This window comes from Spermophilus citellus (assembly GCF_964194105.1).
Source record: "Spermophilus citellus genome assembly, chromosome: 11".
NCBI classification, from domain to species: Eukaryota; Metazoa; Chordata; class Mammalia; order Rodentia; family Sciuridae; genus Spermophilus; species Spermophilus citellus.
The window spans coordinates 27586235-27610007 of NC_138192.1; the positions used below are offsets into that span (position 1 = coordinate 27586235).

At 44.5% G+C, this 23773-nt stretch overlaps 1 protein-coding gene and 1 pseudogene across 2 annotated transcripts in view; both read left to right on the plus strand.

Annotated features, from left to right (window-relative positions):
* Positions 1-23773, plus strand: part of CFAP221 (cilia and flagella associated protein 221) — a gene marked incomplete at its 3' end in the record, with an annotated part of 114787 nt that overhangs the window by 59560 nt on the left and 31454 nt on the right. Inside the window, exons 9-16 of the mRNA XM_081262200.1 lie at positions 1944-2064; positions 2152-2263; positions 2452-2560; positions 5776-5863; positions 9108-9197; positions 10529-10627; positions 20289-20394; positions 21998-22128. Coding sequence (XP_081118326.1) covers positions 1944-2064; positions 2152-2263; positions 2452-2560; positions 5776-5863; positions 9108-9197; positions 10529-10627; positions 20289-20394; positions 21998-22128 — 856 coding nt within the window. The remainder of the gene's footprint in view (positions 1-1943; positions 2065-2151; positions 2264-2451; positions 2561-5775; positions 5864-9107; positions 9198-10528; positions 10628-20288; positions 20395-21997; positions 22129-23773) is intronic.
* LOC308630481 (G1/S-specific cyclin-D2-like) lies at positions 12535-13581 on the plus strand (annotated as a pseudogene). The gene has a single exon. The product of its transcript is annotated as a G1/S-specific cyclin-D2-like (transcript).

The window sequence follows — 23773 nt, forward strand, 5'->3', positions numbered from 1 at the left end:
AATGTTTTTGTTTATTCTTAACACTTCCCCCAAACTCCAAGTCCTTCTTCCTTTTATTCTTTTTTTTTCCTTGTATCAGAACACCATCAAAAACTTATGTTAGGGGCTGGGGTGTAGTGTAGGGGTAGAGCGCTTGCCTTGCATGCACAGAGCCCTGAGTTCAAGCCCCGGCACCACAAAAATAAATGAACAAACAAAACTTATTTTAAATGATGGGCCTACATAAAATACACCTTAAAACATAACGGTGATGCATAGAGTACCTCTACTGGTAGCAGAGTTGCTTCTGCTGAGAGGAAAAGAAATGACCAAGAAATTGTAATGCAAAAATATTATGAATGTAATGCACTCCTCTATTGTGATGTATGTAAGAAATAATAATAAAAAAGAGAGAGAAAGGGGGACTTGTGAGGAATGCTTCTTTGGTTTCTGTTGTTTGCTATTTGAGTTTTTGATATGCCAAGAACTCACTGCACCCCCGGCCCAGGTGTGCTCTTAAATACAGGAGAGCATTGTCTGGCAGAGGCACCATCCAAATGCAGGCATATACACTATTTCTGAATAATTCCGCTTTGCTTGCCCAGCCAGGGATTACTGTCTTTTTTAGTACACTGCTGATGTTTTCAAGGAGTGTGACTCAAGCCCTGTATGTCTTTCCAAACTGCAAATAGTACTGTAACATAAATTCCACCACAACGGGGAAAAAAGTTACATTGACAGTAGTGTTCTCTGAAATTTTTCTAGATTGCTTCCTTTGTTTCCGTATGGGATGTGATGATTGAGTCACTCATGTCCTCAGTTTGGCACTGTCAAATTCAGTTTATAACTCTGGTTCATCATGTTCTTAGACTCTTTCATTTCCATCACCAACAGTAGCAATTAGGGTTCTTTAGGAGATGGTTTTCTTGACACCCCCAAAAGGTTCCCAGTATTTACAGCATGGATGATGTTAAAGCTGTGTGGAGATGAGGATACTGAGCCATGGCTCACTCTCCAGCTAAGCCCTGATCCTTGCACACAGGAATGTGTCAGTCAACGTGCATCTCACCAACGGATAGGTGCTCCCATGCTGTGGTCCTTAAGGATACTCTTGCCTAGGGGGCTGTTGAATTTGAGATGGCTAGCACCATTCCATACAATGCCACCAGGCCTATTCAGTAGGTGCACATTGACTATGAACATGTTAATGTATTCTCACCTAATTCCTGAAATGTCATTGGAAACTAAGTGTTCATCCTGGAAAACAAGGGTACACACATTCTTACTTAAAGAAATAGAATTTCTGACTATAATATCACACAATAAATCATCCAAATAGATTCTGCAGGTTACTGTCTGCACTGTCTCTACCTGTATGTCAAAAGGCCACTTTCAGTTACAGGAAAGATCCCAAACATGAGTCTGAATCTCTTTTTTTAACAATCTTGCTACCAAAAATGGGAATAATCTTCCTTTTACCAAGAAGACAAAGTACAATTTTTCTTATACCTTTATTTTATTTGTATGTGATGCTAAGGACAAACCCAGCGCCCTACATGTGCTAGGCAAGCGCCCTACCGCTGAGCCACAACCCCAGCCCCTCAAAGTATGATTTTAAAAATGTAATCAATTTAGCTGTTGAAAACCAACAGCCTAGAAATTAATTACGCTAGACCATAAGAGCATTTTTCAGCATGTCATGTTTTCCATTCATTATATTCGCTAAGAATGCAAAAAAAAAAAAAAAAAAAAACCACTCACGGACTATTCTGATATATATGATTATGTGCTAAGATGCTGACATTGCATTTAATTTAATAGACCACTGTTTGGGTACACAGATTTATTTTCAGTTTAGATATAATGATGGACTTCAAGTCATGATATTATCAAAAGGAATATAAAAATAGAAGTTATTGAGTTATTGGCTTGTATACTAATTTAATATCTGTTTTCAACTATAGATTGGAAGAGTTTAAAAGATTAAATACTCTTTCTAAGAAAGTCAGCATTCCTGCAGAAAAAACAATGCCACATATAAATTTCCATCGACTACCAGCAAAGACAAGGCCTCCAAAACTGAAGGTAGGGGGGGCGTCCTCCCCGATGTGATGGAGGGAGAGTGATGGGAGAAGCCAGAGAACTAATTTTCCTGCTCATTCGGTGTCTCAGGAAATTAAGTACCAGAACCTGAAATTTCCAGTAGATCTATCAAATCCATTTGCTGTGGCAACTGTTTTAAATCAAGAACCAGGAAAAATGAAGATTAAAGAATTAAGAGAAGGTAACCAGTTGATCCACCATAAATCAGCCCCTGGGCCAAATAGGAAAGAATTATTTCATGTCACATTTATTATTTATGAACAACAAAACTCAGATCCCTGTTATGCTTCACCATTAGAAATTGTTTTGCTCTCGGCAAATGATTCTGATTTGATTACTGATCTAATCATGGTCTGCCCCTGCCTTCAGTTCTGGACCAAGGCACTGGGATTTCAAAAACAAGACAGATGAAGGAGGCGCTCTTTGAACAGAAAGTCAGACAGATCGCTAAAGAAGAGATGGAAAATCACCTGAAGTGGTAAATATCGAGCAATTATTTATTTATATCAAAGCAATCCGTGATTGTTTTTAGGGGATGGCCTTTTATAGATGAAATATCATGAAATCATTTTTATGCCCTTTGGAGAATTTGATTAGTCTTTCCCCTCCACTGGTCTTTCTCTTTCAGAATGAATTTCCATTAGGAGAAATTAATGCTACCAAACCATGATGGTTCCTAAGCGTGGTCACAGCACAAAACCAGACTGAATTGTGGGAGAGGCCAGGACCTTCTCCCTGCCAGCCACTGCTACGAGCAACACCACCACATGCACACTCCAAGACAAATCTGGGGTGGCTCGGGTACCCCAAACTTCACCCCATCTTAACTTCCCTGACCATGAGCCCCTGTGCCCTGTGCTGTGTGCCCCAGAGACCTGAACAGTCCCGCAGTTGTGGGGATCAGGGAGGGGTCCCTGATGGTTAAAACTCAGGCTGAGTGTTCTTGTTCTTCTGTGATCAAAATGAATTTTTAAAACCAGATCATACCTGGCATGTCCATGTGCACCTGTCCAGATCCTGCTCAAGTAAACTTGTTTTGTTGTTTTTCAATTTTGGTGGGGACGGGGGAGACCTAGTTTTGCCACGTTGCCCAGGCTGGCCCTGAACTCCTGGGGCTAAAGGGATTCTTCAGCCTTAGCCTCTTCAAGTAATAGCTTGAACTACAGGTGTGCGCCATCTCACCTGGTTCGAAAGAAAATTTTAGAAACTCTTGAATTGAGCCATAAAACAGTCTCCTGGAAAGTGTACTTGACAGGCTGCCTAATCCACATCCTGTCTCCACACTTCCCACACAGGGAAGAACGGCCCTGACCTTGAAGACTTCCAAAGCTGTGCAGCATGCTGAGGCCCAATTTTCCCTCTCCAAGTAACTGAAGATTGTGTTTTTAAAAATGTTTTCCCTATTATGAAGAGTAGATACCCTGTCACTGTAGGAAACCTGAGAAAATGTCTTTTTAAAACTGTGATAAAGAAAGAAGCCAAACAGAGTGGTGCACACCTGTAATCCCACCAAGTGGGGAGGTTGAGGCAGGAGGATTCTGAGTTCAAAGCCAGCCTCAGCAACTTAGTGAGGCCCTAAGCAATTCAGTGAGACCCTGACTCTAAATTAAAAAAAAAAAATACAAAGGGCTGGGGATGTGGCTCAGTGATTAAATACCCCTGAGTTCAAGCCCCAGTCAAAAAAAAAAAACTATAAAGAAGGAAAAAATCATTAATGCTACCGCTCAGCAGTGACCGCCCCCCATTAATGCCATGTCTTTTCTTCCTTCTATGCTGCTTTGTAACATACCTGAAATCCCATTGTAAATCACCTCTAAATGCTGTGCAGTTCACTTAATGTTATTTTCCCAACATTTCATGTTGAAAGATTTTTACCTGCAAATAACCAATGACAACCTTGACCGTGGTTCATGAATTGTTAGCATTGTGCCACATTTGCACTCTGTACACACAGCACACCTGCTAACACACACACACAACTACAGGGGCTTTTTTTTTCTTGCTGGGCCATTTGGAGGTAAGTTGCAGACACTGGAAAGCTTCACCCCCAATACATTAGCATGTAACTCCCAAGAACAAGGATAGCCTCTGACATCACCATAGACACGTCTGAGAAACTTAACACCTGTGGAATAGCAGGGTCAAGTAATCCATAGGCAAATTTACCCAGATGTCCTAATAGTGGCCTCTATACCTGGGATATTTTCATTTTGGAGAGAGGGCATCCAGGGTCTTATCAAAGATCATACAATTTATATTTCATCTTTGTGACTCTTTAGGTTCTTTTAATCTAAAACTGTCCTCCAGATACAGACACACACACTCGCTCACACATGCATGCACACACACCACGTTTAAAATCATAGCTACTTTTTTATTTTGAAGATGTTCCAGGTTCCATGCTGGACATACTACATACTAGATTTTTTTTATTGTGATAAATTCACATAATATAAAATTCTCCATTAAAGTGTATAGTGCAGAGATTTTCAATATATTCACAATGTTGTGTAATCTTCCGCACTACCTAAATCAAGAACTTTCTTATCACTCCAAAAAAGAAACCCCAAGCCCATTAGCAGTCACTGCTCATTCCCTACACCCCAGAGCCCTGGCAACCACTCATGTACTTTTTTGGGGGGGCGGGGGGTAGTACATTGAATTGAACTCAGGGGCATTCGACCACTGAGCCACATCCCCAGCCCTATTTTGTATTTTATTTAGGAAAGGGGTCCCACTGAGTTGCTTAGCACCTCACTTTTTGCTGAGGCTGGCTTTAAACTTGTGATCCTCCTGCCTCAGCCTCCCGAGCCACTGGGATTACAGGTGTGGGCCACTGTGCTTGGCTACTCATGTACTTTTATGTCTAGGAATTGCCTATTTTGGATGCTTCATATAAGTGAAATCATATAATCTGTGGTCTGTTGTGACTGGCTCCTATAACTGAACACTTTTTAAGGTTTGTCTATCATAGCATGTACTAGTACTTCATTCCTACTTATGATTGCATATCCTTTGCATTATAATAAATACATTATAATGAATATACATTCTATTATTCACATAACTGTGTGGATATATCACATTTTGTTTATCTACTTACCAGTTAATGAACACTTCATGGTTTCCACTTTTTGGCTATTATGAGTAATGCTGTATGAGCCTCTCTTTTCAATTCTCTTGGTATATACCTAGCAGTGGAATTGCATGTCCATGGGAACTCTTCTTGAGGAGCCACCAAACTGTTTTCCGGAGCAGCTACACCATTTTCCATTCTCACCAGCAACCTACAAGGGCTCCAGTAGGTCCCCAGCCCCAGCAATGCTTAACGTTTTCCGCTATTTTTTAAATCATTATTATTATCTTAGTCATGGCAGTGGGCAGGCATCGGGCAGGCAGTGAGGTACTATGTGACCTTGATTTTCATTCCCCTAGTGCCTAATGCTGTCGAGCATCCAGATCTTTTTATTCAGGAACATTTTAACATGTGTCACTAGATGATAACTGTCATTTCGCAGGCCATGCTGTCCATCTTAGAGATGTGGCCTAGCCTCTACAGCCTCTCTCCTGCAGCGTGCTTCCAACAGCACCTCAGCATCCCTCTGAGTTGTGGGATGCAGCCCAGACAGGCATCCTTCCTAAAGCTGATGGCATTTTCTGGTGGCTTCTGGAAGTTGGCTTTTTTCTCCACAGGCAGGTGCACCATGGTAAAGATCATATGTCTTTTAAACTTAGAAAAGAGCTTGCTGAGGAGCGACAAAGAGCCAGCGCCAAATACGAGGTCAGAATTACTGCTCATTTGAAATCATTTGTTTCACTAAATATTTTGAATTCCTTTTATATGCAAGATGCCAGATCAGGAGAAAGAAAATGTGGATTGAGTTGGGAGGGGAGGAGGCTGGTGACAAGTAAATTGTTAACTATAAACCAAGGGTGGCTATAAATGCTACAAGAGACCTATACTGAGGGTCATAGAGGATTCAGAAGCCAGAAAAGAGAGAACGCATCTCTTTGGAAAGACACAGTACAATTAGGATAGAGGACTCGGGCAGTTAGATGGGGGGAATGGCCCACATTCAGGCTATACTTCTGGGTATGCATGAACCTGCTCTGTGATCTAACGAACATGAAGATGAGACCCAGAGATGGTGCTTGGGAGCCACGTCTGAGCCAGACTTAAGTGATGGTACCAAGTCAGAGACTCTCAGAAGGACTGAGCAGAGAGGGTGGGGCAGGATTAAGGGGAGTGGGATAGCAAGGCAGAAACAGGACTATGGGCTATGCAACACCCACGGCTGTGGCATGGAGATAGTTATTACACGGAGGACAGGAAAAGAGAACTCTGGGGACAAGTCCATAGTGGTTGAAACCCAGGACATACATGGGCAAGAGTAGGTACAACTCAGCTAGTGCTCCTTGTTTGAGGGGTTTGGACTTAACCAGTGGGACTTGCAGAATCATCACACAGTGTATGAGTTTGCTCAGGCTGCTGTAACAAAGTACTACAGGCTGAGTAGCTTAATCTATAGACGGCTATTCTAGAGATCAGGATGTTGAGAGAGTTGGTTTATTCTTTTTTTATTTTTTTAATTGGTTCTTTTTTTGTTATACATAACATACTATGACATGGTTATGAAAGCGTGGAATGTAATTTGTTCTAATTCAGTCCCCAGTATTTCCCCTTCCCCTCCCTTCTCCCACCTCCTGTTCCTCAACTCTACTGATCTTTCTGCTATTTACTTAATTTATTTTTAATTAGTGTCTTGTGGATGTACGTGATGGTGAGATTCACTGTGGCATATTCATAGATGTACATAGGGAAGTAAAGTCAGATTCACTCCACTGTCTCTCCTGATCCCATCTCTCCTCCCTTCATTTCATTCCCCTGTGTCTATTCCTCTGATTTCTCTTCTTTTCTTTTTTTTAATCCCCCTTATTTTGGATTAGCTTTTGGATTGGTTCTCTCTCCCGGCTCATGGACACCCGTCTTCTTGCTGTGTCCTCACGTGGACATCCCTCAGTGCGTGTCTGTGTTCTAGTCTCTTCTGCTTATAAGGACACAAATCGTGTTGGATTAGGACCCACTCTAACGACCTCATCACCTGGTCAGGTTTTTGAGGTTCAGATACAGTCGCATGCTGGGGTACAGGAGACCAGGGTGTTGATGCATGGATTGTGGGAGACCCACTTCACTTCATCACAGTACCTGAGCTCAGCCGTGTGAGCTCCCGGGAAGCTAGCCGGCCTCTAAGTTGCCAGGGGAAATCGTGTCTTGTCAGATATCTCGTTCATCTTCCTAGATATGGAGTCCAGACCAGATGTTTATTTTTCACAGGACAAACAAAGGAGAATAAAATTACTACATTGATGAATCTTCACATTTAGGAAAGATATGTATTGAGATGGCCACTTAAACGTAGTTGCTTGTGTGGTTCAGATTTCTTTGCAAGCTATTTTAAAAACACAATATTGATAGTTCCTGTCAACCCCACCGTGGAATGCTATTTTCTAACTTTGTTAAAGATGCAGGTGACACAGACATGCCACAACAGGTCAACATGAGCATTTAAACCGCAATTGCCAGTGTGTCTAGGAGAGGAGCAGCCAGTCCTTAGAGTCAGTCACCAGGACAGGCAGGAGGATGAAGTTGTGGACACCAAGTGTTGCAGGGACCCTGTGTTGTATGCTTAAGGGATTTCGCCTAATAGCTGAGCACTGGCAGGTGACCCCAGAGCAAGGAACGCTGGGAGGTCTGAGCTTAGGGCAGAAGGCTAAGAAAAAGAGATGGTGGCGGGCAGGAGGGAGTCGACATCAAGCTGATGGCACAGAGCCTCAAGGATGACGAGCGTATGCTCGGGGAGACCACCGGCAACGTTACATTCTGAAATGTTCCCAATAAGTAAATAGAATCTCAACGAGATTGAGAAATAACCACCTTTACACCAATCCCTCCTTAAAATTGACTATTTTATTTTTAGTGATGGGAGACATCTGAGTGTGTCCCCACAAACTCTAGATTTTGAACTTGAGGTCCACAGTCTCAAACTCAACTTCCTGATATGTGCAAATCAGAGATAGCTCCCCACCCTGGTGGCAATAGCACTCCTATTTTAATTTTGAATAAAGTGTTAATGTGACGGATAAATTTCTTCCAATTAAGCCTTTAAAATAACCATGAGCGGTGTACCTAAGAGCCAATATGGTTTGCCAGGTTACCCAACCAACAAATAATAGAACCCACAGAGAATAAAAAATGAACACGACTCACAGTGTGCACAGTCCCCTTTCCACAGAGGCAGGGTGTACAGACCCTGTCCAGCTTGGCCAGCCCACCCCTGGAGTCACCTGTGGCTCCTGGGATTAGGAAAGAGAGTCCAGAGGCCCTTGGGGAAGCAGGCAGGTCGTGGAGGAGAGCAGCCTGGGGACCCCACTCCAGGGAAGGGACTAGTCCCCGTCCAGCCCAGAAATACCAACCAGCCTCCACCACCCAAAAGTGGGGAGTCACTGTGTGCCTTTGCTAAAACCTGGCACTTGAATAATCAATTCAGAGGAGCTTTAAACCTGAGACATTTCTTTTTAATGAAATCTATACTATACATTCTCCAATAGTTTCATAGTTAAAATCCTTCCTGTGAATTTTAAGTGCCTTAAAAATGATTTCCAGAGACATTACCCCTAATTTTACATATATGTATGTGTGTGTATGTATGTGTATATATATATATGCACACACACACACACAAATATATACACACGTATATGTATATAGATATATATGTATATTTTTTAAGGTCTTGGGTCTGTACTTCTATAAAAGCTCACTGTGTCTAAACAGTAACTGGGATTATAATGGGCGTTTTAACCTATGGGTATCTCCCCTACACCCAGACAGAATTCCACAAGTGGGTTCCACAAGTGGGTTCCACCAATTGCCCAATGGGTTTCTATGAGTTTTAAAGAGAAATAAAGTTTTATGCATTGTCTTCAACTTCGCTATTTTTTATGATTAAAAAAAAAAAAACCAGAGCGATAGAGGAGATCCTATTCTGAATGAGGAATTTCAGCGACTCAACACAGAAGTCAACCATAAGCGGCTAATTCGCGAACTAGAAGAGGTGAGTGATTTTTCCTTTCTTTGGAATCTCATTATTGGCACTTCTTTAAATGCTTATTTTTTGAAAACCTTCGGAAATTTTATGGAAATTCCTTTACCAAGAGGGAGCTAATAGTTTCTCAGACGCTTCCATTTTCAGAGTGCTTTTCACCATCCGTCTGCAAGTAAAGCACTGAGTCCTGTGATGCGTGTGTCCCTTGAATCTGGCAGTGTCCTCGCCCCCTTCTCCTCCCACACCTCGACTTTTCCTTTCTCTTTCTTTGTTTCCCTTTGCTCTCCAGGTGGAGCTGCAGTGCTCAGGTGGGTCCCTAACCTCTGTTCCCTGTGTTCCCCTCCTTGGTGAGAAGATGGCAAGACCAGAAGTGGAAGCTTGGAGTTGTGGTTTCTCTCTGGGACAGATAGGGGACCCAGGACAAGCCCCTGAGCTACGCTACCTTAGTGCCCTCAGGTGTTAAAGGGGGACAGCGGCCCTGCCACCTGACTCCATCACGTGACAGTTTCCGTTAAGACTCCAACTTCAGCAGGGAAACCAGCTCTCCCTAACCACCCCATCTCTCTCCGTCCTCACTGTCTTCACTGGGGTCGCCACATCTGGATTATTTTTACCTCTTTTTTTCTCCCCATCATTGAATCTAGCCAGAGTCTTGCCAGGAGCTCTTCCACAAGGCCACCCAAGTCCAACCTCCAGGGCTCGCTTTGACTGATCCGGTGGCTGTTGTCCTACACCTGTCCCCACCCCCACCCACCCCCACACGCTCCTCTGCAGCCCACTGCGCAGGCCAGGGTCATGCTGATCCACTTCTAAAGACTGTTTTCATCTTGCCATCCCCCTCCCCCCAACACACACACAAGAACCTGCAGCTCTGGTGTACCTACGACTCCAGGGCCTCTTTGTTCACTCCCTGGCCTGTGCACACTGTGCCCAGGACATGCAGGCACGGTGTTGGTGCTGGGCACACAGGGCTGAGCAGAGCGTCCTCCTTCCCATCCAGGGACCTCATGGTCTATTCTTCATCTGGATGCAGGGCCAGCCCCTGCCCACAGGACTGATTTCTGTATAACTTTCTTCTTCCTTACTCACACATGTCTGCTTGGGTTGCCCTAACTAGACTCCCAGATTCCACAACCCAAACCTTGTCTTCCTCTTTTGACCCCCAGTTCCAGAAGTATTCCCTGTAATGTTACGTCTACTGCAAGTGATTAACAAATGCTCACTAAATGAAAGAACAAATAAATGATAACTTAGGATCAAACTCTAAAACATTTTTATTAAATGCTTAGGTCAGGAGTTAGAATTTAAATGTAAAATGAACCTATGCTTTATATTTACAGGATATCCCAGAATATAAGCCTCGTTTTGATCCACTCAATAATAATAATTGGTTTACCAGGTTCAGGGCACAAAAACGATTTCAACAAGCAGCACGCAAGGTGAGTCCCAGAACAAGATTGGAATTTTTATTTGTTTAGTCATCAGCACAAAGTAATCAAACAAGGGGCTTTTTTATTTTCTTTTGGTACTAGGGATTGAACGCAGGAGCACTCAACCACTGAGCTACATCCCCAGCCCTATTTTGTATTTTACTTACAGACAAGGTCTCACCCAGTTACTTAGCACCTCGCTTTTGCTGAGGCTGGCCTTGAACCCACTATCCTCCTGCTTCAGCCTCCTGAGCCGCTGGGATTACGGGCATGCACCACTGTGCCCGGCAAACAATGGGCTTTTTAAAATAATAATGTAATTGAAATACAATTCACATACTATAAAAATCACCTTTGTAACATATCTAGCTGAGTTGGTTTTTAGTATATTCAGAGTCCAGAAGCCATCATCACTGTCTGATTTCCTAGAAAGGAATTCAGTACCCATTACCAGTTGCTCCCCATTCTCTCCTTCCTCCAGTCCCTAGCAACCACCAATCTACTCTCCATTCCTATGGATTTGCCATTTCTGGACATTTTTACTTATTTGGAATCATATAATATGTATCTTTTGAATCTGGTTTCTTTCACTTAACCTGTTTTCAAGTTCACTGGTGTTGTAGCTTGTATGAGTATTACATTCCGTTTTATAGCTGTATAATATTCCATTTTTTGGATAGGCCACATTTTACCTATTCATCCATTGACAGGCATCCAGTTGTTCTCACCTTTGGGGTACTGCCAACAATGCTGCTATAAATATTTGTGCAGAAGTTAGTGGACACATGTTTTCAATTCTCTTGGTTATACATACCTAGGAGTGGAATTGCTGGGTCAATATAACTAAAACAATGGGGTTTGGGTCCTATTCAGAGAGAACAACTGAAAATTCCAGTAGGATCTTGTCTCTGACATCAGGCTGTGGCTTCCCCTTCAAAGGTGTCATCTTACTGTGGTTTAACCCTCGTTCTCGCTGGTCTTCCCCCCAGCTGGTCTTCCCTCTGGCCTCTAGTGGTTTCCTGCTGGAGGATAAAATGAAGACTTCTGACCCCTAATGCCAATAAAGGGTGTAGGGTGACCCACTGATCTGACTGCAGCCGGCCCTCTTCAGTTCCCCACTGTCTTTCTCCTTGTCACCGTCCTCATCTTCTTCCCCAGCTAGGAACCCATGTTTCTATGCCTCCCCATCTCCACTCCTTAGGTCCACACCTGTCTTTTGGGCCAGCCCAAGTCTACCTGTCTTCCAAGAAGCTATCTTTATAAGCTTCAACACTTAAAGCTCTCATTACTGCTCTTTGCTTCTTATGCTCCCTGGAGAGTCTTGTCCCTGCCCTTGAAGCTGGCTTCCTTATGGGACAGAGTCACACTTCATGCAAGGGAGAGCAGCGATTAAAAATTGGTGTGTAAGTTGACTTTCTGTTGCTGTGATAAAACACCTGAGATAATCAACTTATAAAGAGGAAAGGTTTATTTTGGCTTAGAATTTCAGAGATTTTAGTCCACGGCGGATTGATTCAATGGAGGTCTTTGGGCCTGTATTGAGGCAGAACATCATGGCAGACCTGCTTATCTTGGGACAACTGGGAGAAAAGAAGGGGCCAGAGTCCCAATATCCCCCTGAATGCTACACCCCCATCACCTACTTCCTTACATGAGGCCCCACCTCCTAACAGTTCCACCACCTCCCACAGGGCCACAGGCTGAGGCCATTAGCAACAGGCCTTGGGGGTGGGGGTCATTCAAAACCCAAACCACAACACACCCAGGCTCTGGGGCCTGGTGGCCTGCACTTAATTCTTGGTGCTACTTTGTGAGCTTTCTGATCTTGGATAAGCACATGACCTCTGTGTCTGAGTTTCCTCATCTGAACTCTGAGGATGACACTAAGACCTGTCCTGTGGGGTTATGTGAAGAAAATGAGTGAACCGGCCCCTGAGGCTCTGCTCGCCCACCGTCCATCCCTTCCTCTCTTCTCTCCCAGCTTCTCTCTGCCCTCATCTTTCCCCCGGAAACCCCCGATTTTGCCAAAGGAAGGAGGTAAGGGGAACCCACGCCCCTCCCCCCCCCTCCGACAAAATAAAATAAAACTTTTCCCGTCGGAGAAATCAGGAGAAGGAGTCGCTCGGCTGGCCACGGAGCTGCAGCGCTGCCAGGTGGACCCTGTCCGCGGGGCCGTGCCGGACCGCGTCCTGCAGAATTGGCTCACCTCCGAGGAGCGCTACCTTCCTCGGGGCTCTCGCTTCGAGTGCGTGCAGGAGGATGTCCAGCCGTACCTGCGCAGGACGGTGCGACCTGGATGCTGGCGGCTGGTGAGGAACAGAAGTGTGGAGAGGAAGTCTTCCCTCTGGCCACGAATCACCTGGACCGTTTCTTGGCTGGGGTTCCGACTCCGAAGACCCATCTGCGGCTCCTGGGTGCCGTCTGCGTGTTTCTGGCCCCCAAGCTCCAAGAAACCGTCCCGCTGACGGCGGGAAAGTGGTGCATTTACGCCGACAACTCCATCCAGCCCCAGGAGCTGCTGGCGTGGGAACTGGTGGTGTGGGGCAGACTGAAGTGGCACCTGGCTGCCGTCACCCCTCGTGACTTCATCCAGCACATCCTCCGCCAGCTGCCCCAGCAGAGGGAGAAGCTGTCTCTGATCCGCAAACATGCGCAGACTTTCATCGCTCTGTGTGCCACCGACTTGAAGTTCGCCACGTATCCGCCATCGATGATGGCAACTGGAAGTCTGGGAGCAGCCATCTGTGGACTCCGGCAGGACACGGAGGTGAGCCCTGACTGAGCTGCTGGCCAAGATCACCCACACAGACGTGGATGGCCTCCAGGCCTGCCAGGAGCAGATGGAGGCTGTGCTGCTCAACAGCCTGCAACAGGTCCGTCAGGAACAGCGTGATGGATCTCAGACGGAGGATGAACTGGACCCAGGCACCACCCCTACGGACGTGCGGGACATCCACCTGTGAGGCTGCCATTCGGGCCCAGGGAGAGAGGCCCGGTCATCACCTGCGCTCTCCCTCTCTCTGGTTATGTTTTGTTCTTTGTGTTTTAGGATAAAATTCTGCCCCCACCTAGATCATATTTAAAGATCTTTTAGAAGTGAGAGAAGAAGGTCCTATAAAACCGGAATGATTAAAAAGCATTTGGTGCCTATTCAAAGTACAATATAAGGGAATCCCTTGTATATGCGAAGTTATCATTTGATTATGTAAAAGAAATAGTAAAATGCTTACAGGAAACCCTACAAAGTAGCTAGAGAATATGTACTCCTGCAACATGGGAACAAATTAGAGAAGACTCTGTTTTACATATTATGAACTAGTGCATGTGCCCCTTTTAGTGGAATCGAAAGGAACTGTGTATGCCATTTATGGCATGATTAGATTGCGAAGCAATGAACTCAAGAAGGAATTAGAAACAAGAAAGCATGATGGGGAGGGGGTACAAAGCAACCTGTCAACACAATTGGACCATTTGGAGGTAGAAGCAGCTTCACGCCTAACCACATGTTCCTAAGACAGGAACAATGTTGGATCTCTATGTTACCTACTCTTACCTACAGTAGCTGCTACCTAAAAGAGATATTGGGTTTTGCCAGTTGGACACAGATGATTGGCTCCTGGGTTTCGTGTTGGGTGACTTTCTGCTTCTTCTTCCAAACATGGTTCATTGCAGACACCACTATATTGTTATCTAATGAGGAAATTTCGCTATGGTCCATAACCAAAACTCATCTGAATTGGAGGCAGATGGAGACCAAGGGCGGGATCTAGAATGGAATCTTCTATGTTGTGGAAGAGGGTGAGGTGACCTTGGCATCCCTTATTAGAAAAAATAATAATAATAATTTTTGGTGCTGATTGGCATGTCTGGTCCACAGTTTAGCATTGTTACAAACCATTCCATTCGCAAAGCACTTTGAAAAATTGTTCCCGGGGGATAGATGGGATGGTTTATGCAAATCGTGCTGAATACTCCTTCCCTCTTCTCTTTTTTGCCCCTTCCCTTCCTGCCCCAAGTCTGGTTACTCTTCATTTCTGGAATCTGGCATTTTCTGGTATATAGTTCTAGTACCCCTGCCAGGGCTCAAGAGACAACTCTTTCTGCTAACATTCCCATCACACCATTCCTCAGAAAAGCCTAAAAACAAAGGTCTGTTATCATTTGATGGCATCTCTGAATTCCCATCTATATATACTTCTCCTTTGGACATGAAAGTTAATTGCTGGTGCAAAGACAGATAGACAGCCAAACATCAGGGTGTGGCATTTTGTTCCCTTTTCTGTTTTTTTTTTGTTGTTGTTGTTGTTGTTGTTAATTTTATTGCAAAGTTGTATTCAGTGTACTTGAATTCCCACCCCTCCACTTCTTAGAGGCATTCAGTTAGCAGAGGGTTTTTTTTTTTTTTTTGCACAATTGTAATTGACAGGTAATGAAGCTATTTGTTAAAAGATTTGTCTTTTTTAAGTAAAAAAAAAAAACAAAATCAGAACAGGGTACTTTGAAGAATTATGTGCAGATTCTGCCTTGTTTCATAGTATGAGGGTTGAAGATGGAGAAACATCTAAGGGTCTCTTATCTTTCATTTTATTTCATTCAGTTTATTGTTATTTTTTTTTGCTCTGCTAAAAAGCTAAGATCATTCATCCTTATTCACATTAACAGTACCTAGCTGTAATGTTTCACAGAGTGTGCTGCTATTTTATAAACAATTTTATAATATATTATTTTACTGCTTAAATTCCAAGTCCGGAAGTAGGTGGTTGAGATATGAGTTCTTCGTACTGGAAAAGCCCTTCCATAGTTTGTTTTCTTCGGGTAGCAGATTCATGGTTGGTTGTTGTTTTGTTTTGTTTTTGTTTTTTTAGGGGGTTTGGTTTGGTTTCCTCTGATCACATTCTTCAGAGACAGAATATTCTTTACCTCAGGTTTACTGGACAAAAATCAATAAGTACAAAGGACAATGGTTCACATTTTTTTGTTTTCATAATACCTCACAACCATACAGTTTCTGCTTGGGAGCCCATTCTCGTGAGGAATAGAGCAGGCAGGAGGGGCAGCCAAAGGCCCCTTCAGGAAGGCAGGAAAGATTTGGCCCCCAGGTCTCACACCTGGGGACCTTTTCAGTTTTGAAAGTCACCAGGCTCCCATTTTGACTCCGGTATCCTCATCATGATGGAAAAAATACATTGAACCCAGGGATCCTCCCTCCCTCCCCCTCACGGCAGACATTCAGCCCGAACATCATGCAATGGACTAGGAACTCTGTTCCCACAAGGCACCAGGTATCAGGAAACAATGAAAACAAACTCCAGCAGGCTGTTTGGAGATCCTCTTCTTGTAGACCTTTCAGAAGCAGGGCCTTCGTCTGCTTAAGGCCCCTTCATCTTGGAAGCTTCTCACTTCCTCCTCTGTCTTTCCCCTTCCCTGGCATGGACCCCCCAGGAGTAAGATCGTCTCCATGGTTCTCCTAGGTCTGAATCTGTGAGCGGATGAGTCTAGGGCTGGCGGTATCTCTGGTGCTTCCTTCTCTCACCTCTGTTCTTGGCTGTGGCAGGCAAGCACCGTGCAGGGGCCAGGTCCTCTCCCTTGGTGGCACTCAATGGTTTGCAGGTTCTGAATCACATTGAAATGGCCTGATGGGAAAAACAGGTATGACGAGTAAGGGCTGGAAGTTGAAAGGAGGCGAGGAGGCTGCTTCTCTGTCAGGTGAATTCCAGGTGATCCAGTCTCTCGGGAAGTGTGTCGTGGAGGGTTCAGGATTTTGTGAGTTAATGCAATCCTGAAATGAGAGGGAAATTCTGGTGGGTCAGTGGGTGGTGAATTCAGAAGTTTTGGAGAGGAAAGTTGAGCAGCCAGTAGTTAGCCAGTCCTCTATGGGGAGCCGTCCCTAGAACCAGGAAGCTTGAGCCCTGGAGTTGTTGGGAGACTTGAAGCCCAATGAGGAAACAAGGTGCACCTTCATTTAACAACGACCAAACCGTGGTCTTAAACAAAGCAGCAAAGGACAGCACCTGACAGATAAGGAAGGAATAGGCCCTGAGACTCTACCCACAGTCTGTAACTGTCCACTTTTCCTTGAGCCCAGGTGACACTGGACACTTCTAGCTTTTCCCCTTTCCCATCCCTGGGGCCTACTGTGATAGTAGGTATGGGGCTGTTTGGCTTTTCTGACACAAAAGAAGGAATCCTGGATTCATTTAAATAACTGGAACCCTCTTCTTGGATTTGAACTCCTTGGTAGGAGTTTTTATCCCAGAGGGGTTCAATTCTCCCCATGGATTGGTTTGAACTTCCTTTCCCCCACCTTTCTTTCCCTCTTTCTCACCACCCGATAAAGGGATTTCAGATTTATTCTTTTCCTACCTTACCATCTATTCTTCTTTATTCCTCTTTTGTTGTTTTTCCTCCATCAGTGGGGACTAAGTTGTTCCCCCAGCCTGCCAAATTTTAATCCTTTCCCTGTTTTGACCAAATTGTAAGGGGAAGAGATCTTCGTATGCCAAAAATATATGCTAAGCATAAGAAAATTCCATGCAGGTTCATAACAGCCAGGAATCCTGCAGGACGCAAGGGGGAGGTTCTCTCGGCTGAATGTCCCGCGTGCTGAGAGGCACAAACTCCTTCCAGAGGGGCTGTTCTTAGAGGTTTCTTCATTTTGAACTGTCCCAGGACCCCACTGAAGAGCACAACATGTCTTATAGTCATGAGCACCCTTGGTCTGCGTGCTGTGCTCTCTACTGGAGGGTCCATCTTGCCTCTGTCAGCCAGGCAGGGTCGTCCGTGGAGCTCCCGCAGCCTGCCTCACTCTGCATCCCTGTGCTAGCAGGATAGGTGATATATCAGAGGGAGCTCTGGGGCTTTCCCACAGTCTCTCCAGGCTGAGCCTTGGGAGCTACAGGACTGACAGGTGAGCTGGATGACTTTCCAATTAGGGCAGGCTTGGATGAGTTTCTCAAAGAGGGCAGGGGAATTTTCTCTCCATGGGCCACAGAGGACAGCGCTGGGAGAAGAGATAGACTTGCACCTTATGTCCTGTAAATATTAATTTTCTAGTGGAAATGGGAGGTAGGAAGAAGGAGGAAGTCTGAGTAAGCAGGTTAACTTCTAAGCCAAAAGGATTCCTCTTTGTTTATCTTTGAGACAGTCCATCCTTGGGAATAGCTTTAAAAGGGAAATGGATGCTGAGACAGTGAAGTCCCCGTCAGCCAACAAACCCTCTCTAGGTATAGATTGAGCACAGCTTACACTGGTGCGGCCTTGGAGCCGTTTTCAAGAGCTTCGGTGCAGTCATCCATTTGTACAAAATAGGGTAGGAAGATCTGAGAGGGTGTTTATGACTTCCCCAGACCCCCTGACTCTTGATGATTCTGGATTCTAAACAACCCAGAATAGTCACTTCAACCAGAACTATCCTCCTACACTTGTGCGTCTCTGCTTTTGAACTTGGCTGGGCTGTCAACCCTGTTCTTGGCTCAGGTTTTAAGAAGCCATCAGCAGATGTATACAGCTGCACTGTAGCTGCAGGGTGCATCCTTTGCCTGCAGTTCACTTTGGAGAAAAAAGTGACTTACTGACTGTAGCCATTACAGTGTCCAATATATTTTGACAGGTGCCTGTCCTTGGAAAAAAAAAGGTTCTTTCTTTTTTTAATTGGTTTAGTTCTTATTGCTGGCCAACTCTTACATCCCCAGCAACTCCACCAGGCCATTGGATTTTTTCCATTATGTTCATTACCCTTGTACCATGTACCTCAGACCTCTCTCTCTCTCTCTCTCTCTCTCTCTCTCTCTCTCTCTCTCTCTCTCTGATATAGTTTCTTGTCTTGGATTATTATTTCTTTTTTTAATTTGCTTTAAAACGAGTCAATGTTATTCTCTCACAATGTACTCTATAAGAGGTGTGGGTGTTTATTTGGTCGGGATGCTAGAAAGTGCTAACGTAGCATGATGAGTATAAACAAAAAAAGTGTTTTAGGAAGTATGGAAAAAAATGTATTGGCTATGATGGTGACATGATAAAAGTCAGCTGCCTTTTAAGCAGTCTTATCTGTTCAGTGTTAAGTCATTTTAAAAAGTAATAACCTGTTCTTTAGACTAGTTTAAAGATGGATTTGAAGATGGATTTGAAATTGGTTTTGGGTGCAATTAGGTTATGCTATTTGGACAATAAACTCACCTTGACATAAAAAAAAAAAGAAAATGAGTGAACACGTGTAAGGGGCTCCTGAAGTTCCCGCTGCGGGCCGTCCGTCAGGCAGGACTCGGCCTGGACTGGTCATGCTCGCTGCATTGGCGACCTTCTCACCAGCCTCTGAAGCCCCAAAGAACCTGAGTCCCTGCTGTTCCTGTTCTGTATATGCACAGAGGTGGCCACAGGAGGCTCAGGGAAGGGGAGAAAGTGGTAGAAAGATGCAGCAGGAGGCTGCGCTCAGTGGGAGGAAGGCACAGCTGTTGACAGTGCCACACACCAGCAAGAGGCTGGTGCCCCCTGAACCTCAGCCCCTCTGCAGGGAGCCCGGCAGCTGGAGTGTTCGCAGTGCTGGCTCCCTCTCAGGTCCCTGAGCCAGGGTGCCCTCCAGTCGAATGACTTCTTACCCTCTCCTTAGTGCTGGCCCCAGCCCAGGTCCTCTCACCTGGACCAGCACAGGTCTCCCCAACACAGTCAGAGGCAGAGCTTCAGAGCTTAGAGATGACCACAGCCCTCCCCAGCTCAGGCCTTCCACGAGCTCCCGTCCCGGTTAGCACACAGTGCACATTTTTTTAAAATCAACACTCCAAGAGCACACTGAAATCTTCTCTGTCCTGTAAGCTCGGCTCCTTCGCTCCTGCATCAGGATCTTCAGACTGACTGGTTCCTTTGCTCAGATGTCTCTCCAGGATCTTCCCATCACCATCTTGTCCTTGTCCCTCAAGCTTCTCTTCCCCAGAGGAGCCTTACTCACTCTCCTTACATCAGTGGTCAGGCCTTCGCCTGCAGCCCCTTCAGTCATGACCTCTCCCGACCACCCTCCTTCTTCACGTGGTGTTCATTGGGCGTGTTCATTTAGGGCTTTACTGTCATCCACACACACACACACACACCCCTTCAGGACAGAACACGTCTCTGCAGGGACTTGCACAGAGCCAGACACAAAGCAGCCACTTTCTATTTGGTAAATGAAAGAGTTCTTGAGAGAAGAGAAAGGAGCACTTCTGGTGGAATGAATGACCCCTTCTGCCACCCCTCTGTGCACGGGGGACACTCCCCTGCAGCAGCACCACTCTGGATGCAAAGCTTGGCGGTGTAGACATGGCATGTAGGTGCAGGTGTAGACCACTGCCCATGTCCCCAACCCTGTGGCTACAGAATCACCTACGTAAGTTTGTCCTCTGACTCTGCAAACACCACTGTGGTAGCATTGCTCCTCAGATACATCCAGAAGAAAGAATGTAGACCCAGGACTCATAAACGGGGTGGGACAAGACCAGATGACAACCTGATACCTTTCTTAGTTTCCAGGCTAGTCCTTATTCACTAGACCATGAAGTCCCTGTGGCCTCAGTCCGGGGAAGCTTGCCACTCTCCCTGTGAATTGTGCCCTTAATTGTGATTGGGAAAAGTGAATGATGTTGACTATCAGATATGGTATTATCAATTAATAATCTGAGATTGTTGTTCTTTCCGATTCAAGATCATGTTTGAGCGGCGGTTACTCAATATGCTAATTTCTTTTCGTGAAATGGATAGAGAAAGTATAATGAAAAGGCTCATACAAGCAAGACAGTCAATAGCACAAGGTAAGGTATGGTGTGAAGGATAGCAATGCTGAGACCAAGACCCCTGGGAGCTCAAGACTGCTTTATCATGAAATTAGCTATGGCAAAAATATATTTTTTCATAAATCACATGTATTAGTTTCCTATTGCTGCTGTAACAAACCATCACAAGTGTGATGGCTTCAAACAACACAGATCTATTATGTCATAGTTCTGGAGACATCTAAAATCCAGTTGTCAAAAGCTGGTTCCTTCTAGAGGCTTCATGGAGTCTGCCTCTGTCCCCTGACTGGTGGTCCCTTCCTCATGCCACTCTGATGTCTTGATTCAGTTGTCACATTTCCTCCAGCCATGCCCCACCTACCTACAGTCACCGTCCAGTCAGTACATTTAAACTGGAATGGACTGATCAGGTCGCAGTTCTCATAATCTAATTTTTTTGCTTCTGAATATTCCTGCATTCACAGGAGCTTTGGTGGGGACACCTCACATCCAAACCATAACAGCTCATACGCAGGTCCACAGGCGGACCCTGCCCCTCCTAGGCCTTCCTCCCTTCCTGGCCAGAGCCCCACATACTCCAGCCTCTCCACCAAGATAGTTGTATATTTAGTTTCCCAAAACATTTGTAGCATCTTATCTATTCTTTTCTGCTTCCTACATTATTTTTATTTCTGATATTGAAGTTTCTAATAAACTCTTTTTTTAATGAAGAAAAAATGGAATTTACCCAGAAATCATTTATAGACATCTATAAAAATGTTTTTCTTTAATCTTTTTCTTTGTTGAATTCATCAGAAATATTTTAATCAAGTATTAAGAGTTTTTTACTGGGCACGGTAGCACACACCTGTAATCCTAGCAGCTCGGGAGGCCAAGGCAGGAGGATCTTGAGTTCAAAGCCAGCCTCAGCAAAAGTGAGGCTATTAAGCAACTCAGTGAGACCCTGTCTCTAAATAAAATACAAAATAGGACTGGAGATGTGGCTCAGTGGTTGAGTGCCCCTGAGTTCAATTCCTGGTACCAAACAAAAACAAAAACAAAAGTTTTGGGGGGCAGCCCTGAAAGTAGAACAGTGATTTCTCAGGATTGGGAATATGTGGGGAGCAGAGAGAGAGAAAGGGAAGGCCAGGTTTCATAAGTGCATGCTATATGCGTAGATAAAATTATCACACACATGGGGCTGGGGATGTGGCTCAAGCTATAGTGCGCACGCCTGGCATGTGCAGGGCACTGGGTTCGATCCTCAGCACCACATAAAAATGAAGATGTTGTGTCCACTGAAAACTGAAAAATATATATTAAAAAATTCTCTCTCTCTTTAAAAAAAAACACACTGAACCCCATTGGCATATATAATTAATGTTTATTCATAAAATATTTTTAAAGAATTATAGTTTTTTGAAGCAAAAATAAATAAAAATTTTAAAAGTTAAAGAAGGGGTTGCAGTAAAGAATAGAGGGGAACTAACAATGGAAATAGATGTTATGTATGCATACATAGAAGCATAAATATCCTTTTTGAAATAGCATGTGGTAAATATGCAACTACAAATGTTAGTTTCACTCAAAAAAAAAAAAAACACCTTGAGGATAGTAAAGTACTGTTTTGATTTCCCCCTAGACAAGCATTCCAGAAACCTTCTTCCACAATCCACTCAGGATGATCACAGTTGCCGGTTCAAGGTGTCACCCAACAACGTGCTGCCCTTTGCCTTCCCATCCTACAGCCCTCCTCAGGGTGACAAGGAGCTGGTGGGTACCATTAGGCTGTTGGGTGGGGGAAGGCATGATCTCATGGTGATAGGGCAGATTATTGGAAAAGCCCAGCCTTACCCCCTTTGCCTCCTCAGAAGGCCTCCAGGGGAGACCTGTGCCCAGGAAATTATGACCAGTGGAACACTGGAGGCCATCTAGCTACCTGCCCTGTACTGGAACTCCTGGTACACCTGATACACCCGGCATGCCTGTGCAGAGCTCCCTGGTAACCCAGGCTGGAACCCAGCATGGACACTGATTCCAGCTGCCCTGGAATCAGGCCTAAGAGCAGATGGGCAGATAAGCACAGAGAGGACCACCTGGCCTGGGGAGGCAGGCTCTGCTCAGCTGGACCTTCTGATACACAATAAATAAGAGGCTAAGAGAACAGCAGCCCCTAGTCTGGGCCCAACCTAGTCAAGAAGATTCTTGTCCCAGAATCTGTCAAGCTAACACATCAGACTCAGAATTTCCCCTCTCTCTGTCCCTCCTCTGTCAGGGTGTGACAGCCCATTCTCCTCCCTTTACAGGCACAATAATGCATTATAGTGAAAATAATCATTAATCAACTCTTAAATGCACCTAAGTGTTTCAGGTGTGACTTCATTTGATCTCCAATGAATCTATGTGCTAGATTCATTGTTTCACAGATGGGGAAACGGAGGCACAAGATCACATAACCAGCCATGAAATGTCGCTCAGATTCACATCAACAGAGCATGTGCTGAGACCCTTATTGCAAGTGCTTGTGCAGAATGATCTTTTTAATTTTAAAGAATAAACCCACTATACGTATCCCAAAATATTTCAGGTTAATTTCCCCAAGAATTATTGGATGAAATTTAGAAATTCCACGTTTTCAGAGTTTGATAATTACATGATTTAACAGATTCTACTGCTTAATTCATTAAAAATGAAATCTGTGATATTCCCACCATAAAAATTATCTGATGCTCAATGACTAATGGAGCAAAAGGGTGCTGGGGTGTCATCATGGTGCCATGGAGCCCCCCTCATTTTTTTTGAATAGGTCACAGCTTGCATATTTCCTTTGTTATTTAGTTAGTGCTGCTAGAACATCTCTCCTGTTCAGGGTTGATTAAAAAAAAATGGAGGGGGCCAGGGTTGTGGCTCAGTGGTAGAGCGCTCCCCTCGCATATGCGAGACCCTGGGTTCGATCCTCAGCACCATATTAAAAAAATCAACAAGTGAAATAAAAGTGTTGTGTCCAACTACAACTAAAAAATAAATATTTTTTTAAAATGGAGGGCTCAGCATTTCTATCTATACAAGAATTTATTCATTTATTCCACAAATACAGGATTCTATTGATTTTTTTAGTTATACATAGACACAATATCTTTATCTTATTTATTAATTTTTTTAATGTGGTACTGAGAATTGAACCCAGAGCCTCACGTGTGCCAAGCAAGCACCCTACCACTGAGCCACAGTCCCAGCCCCTCGTCAATTCTTTTTTTGTACATGTAGCATCTTTGAAATTGGGAAATGTCTTGCGAATGACGTCACATTAACATTGCATCATATTAATTGAATGGTGGTGTCTCAGCCTAGGTAAAGGATGGTATTTGTGGAATTCCTGTAGTCTGCCAGGCCCGGTTCCAGGTTCTCTAGTGTCTGT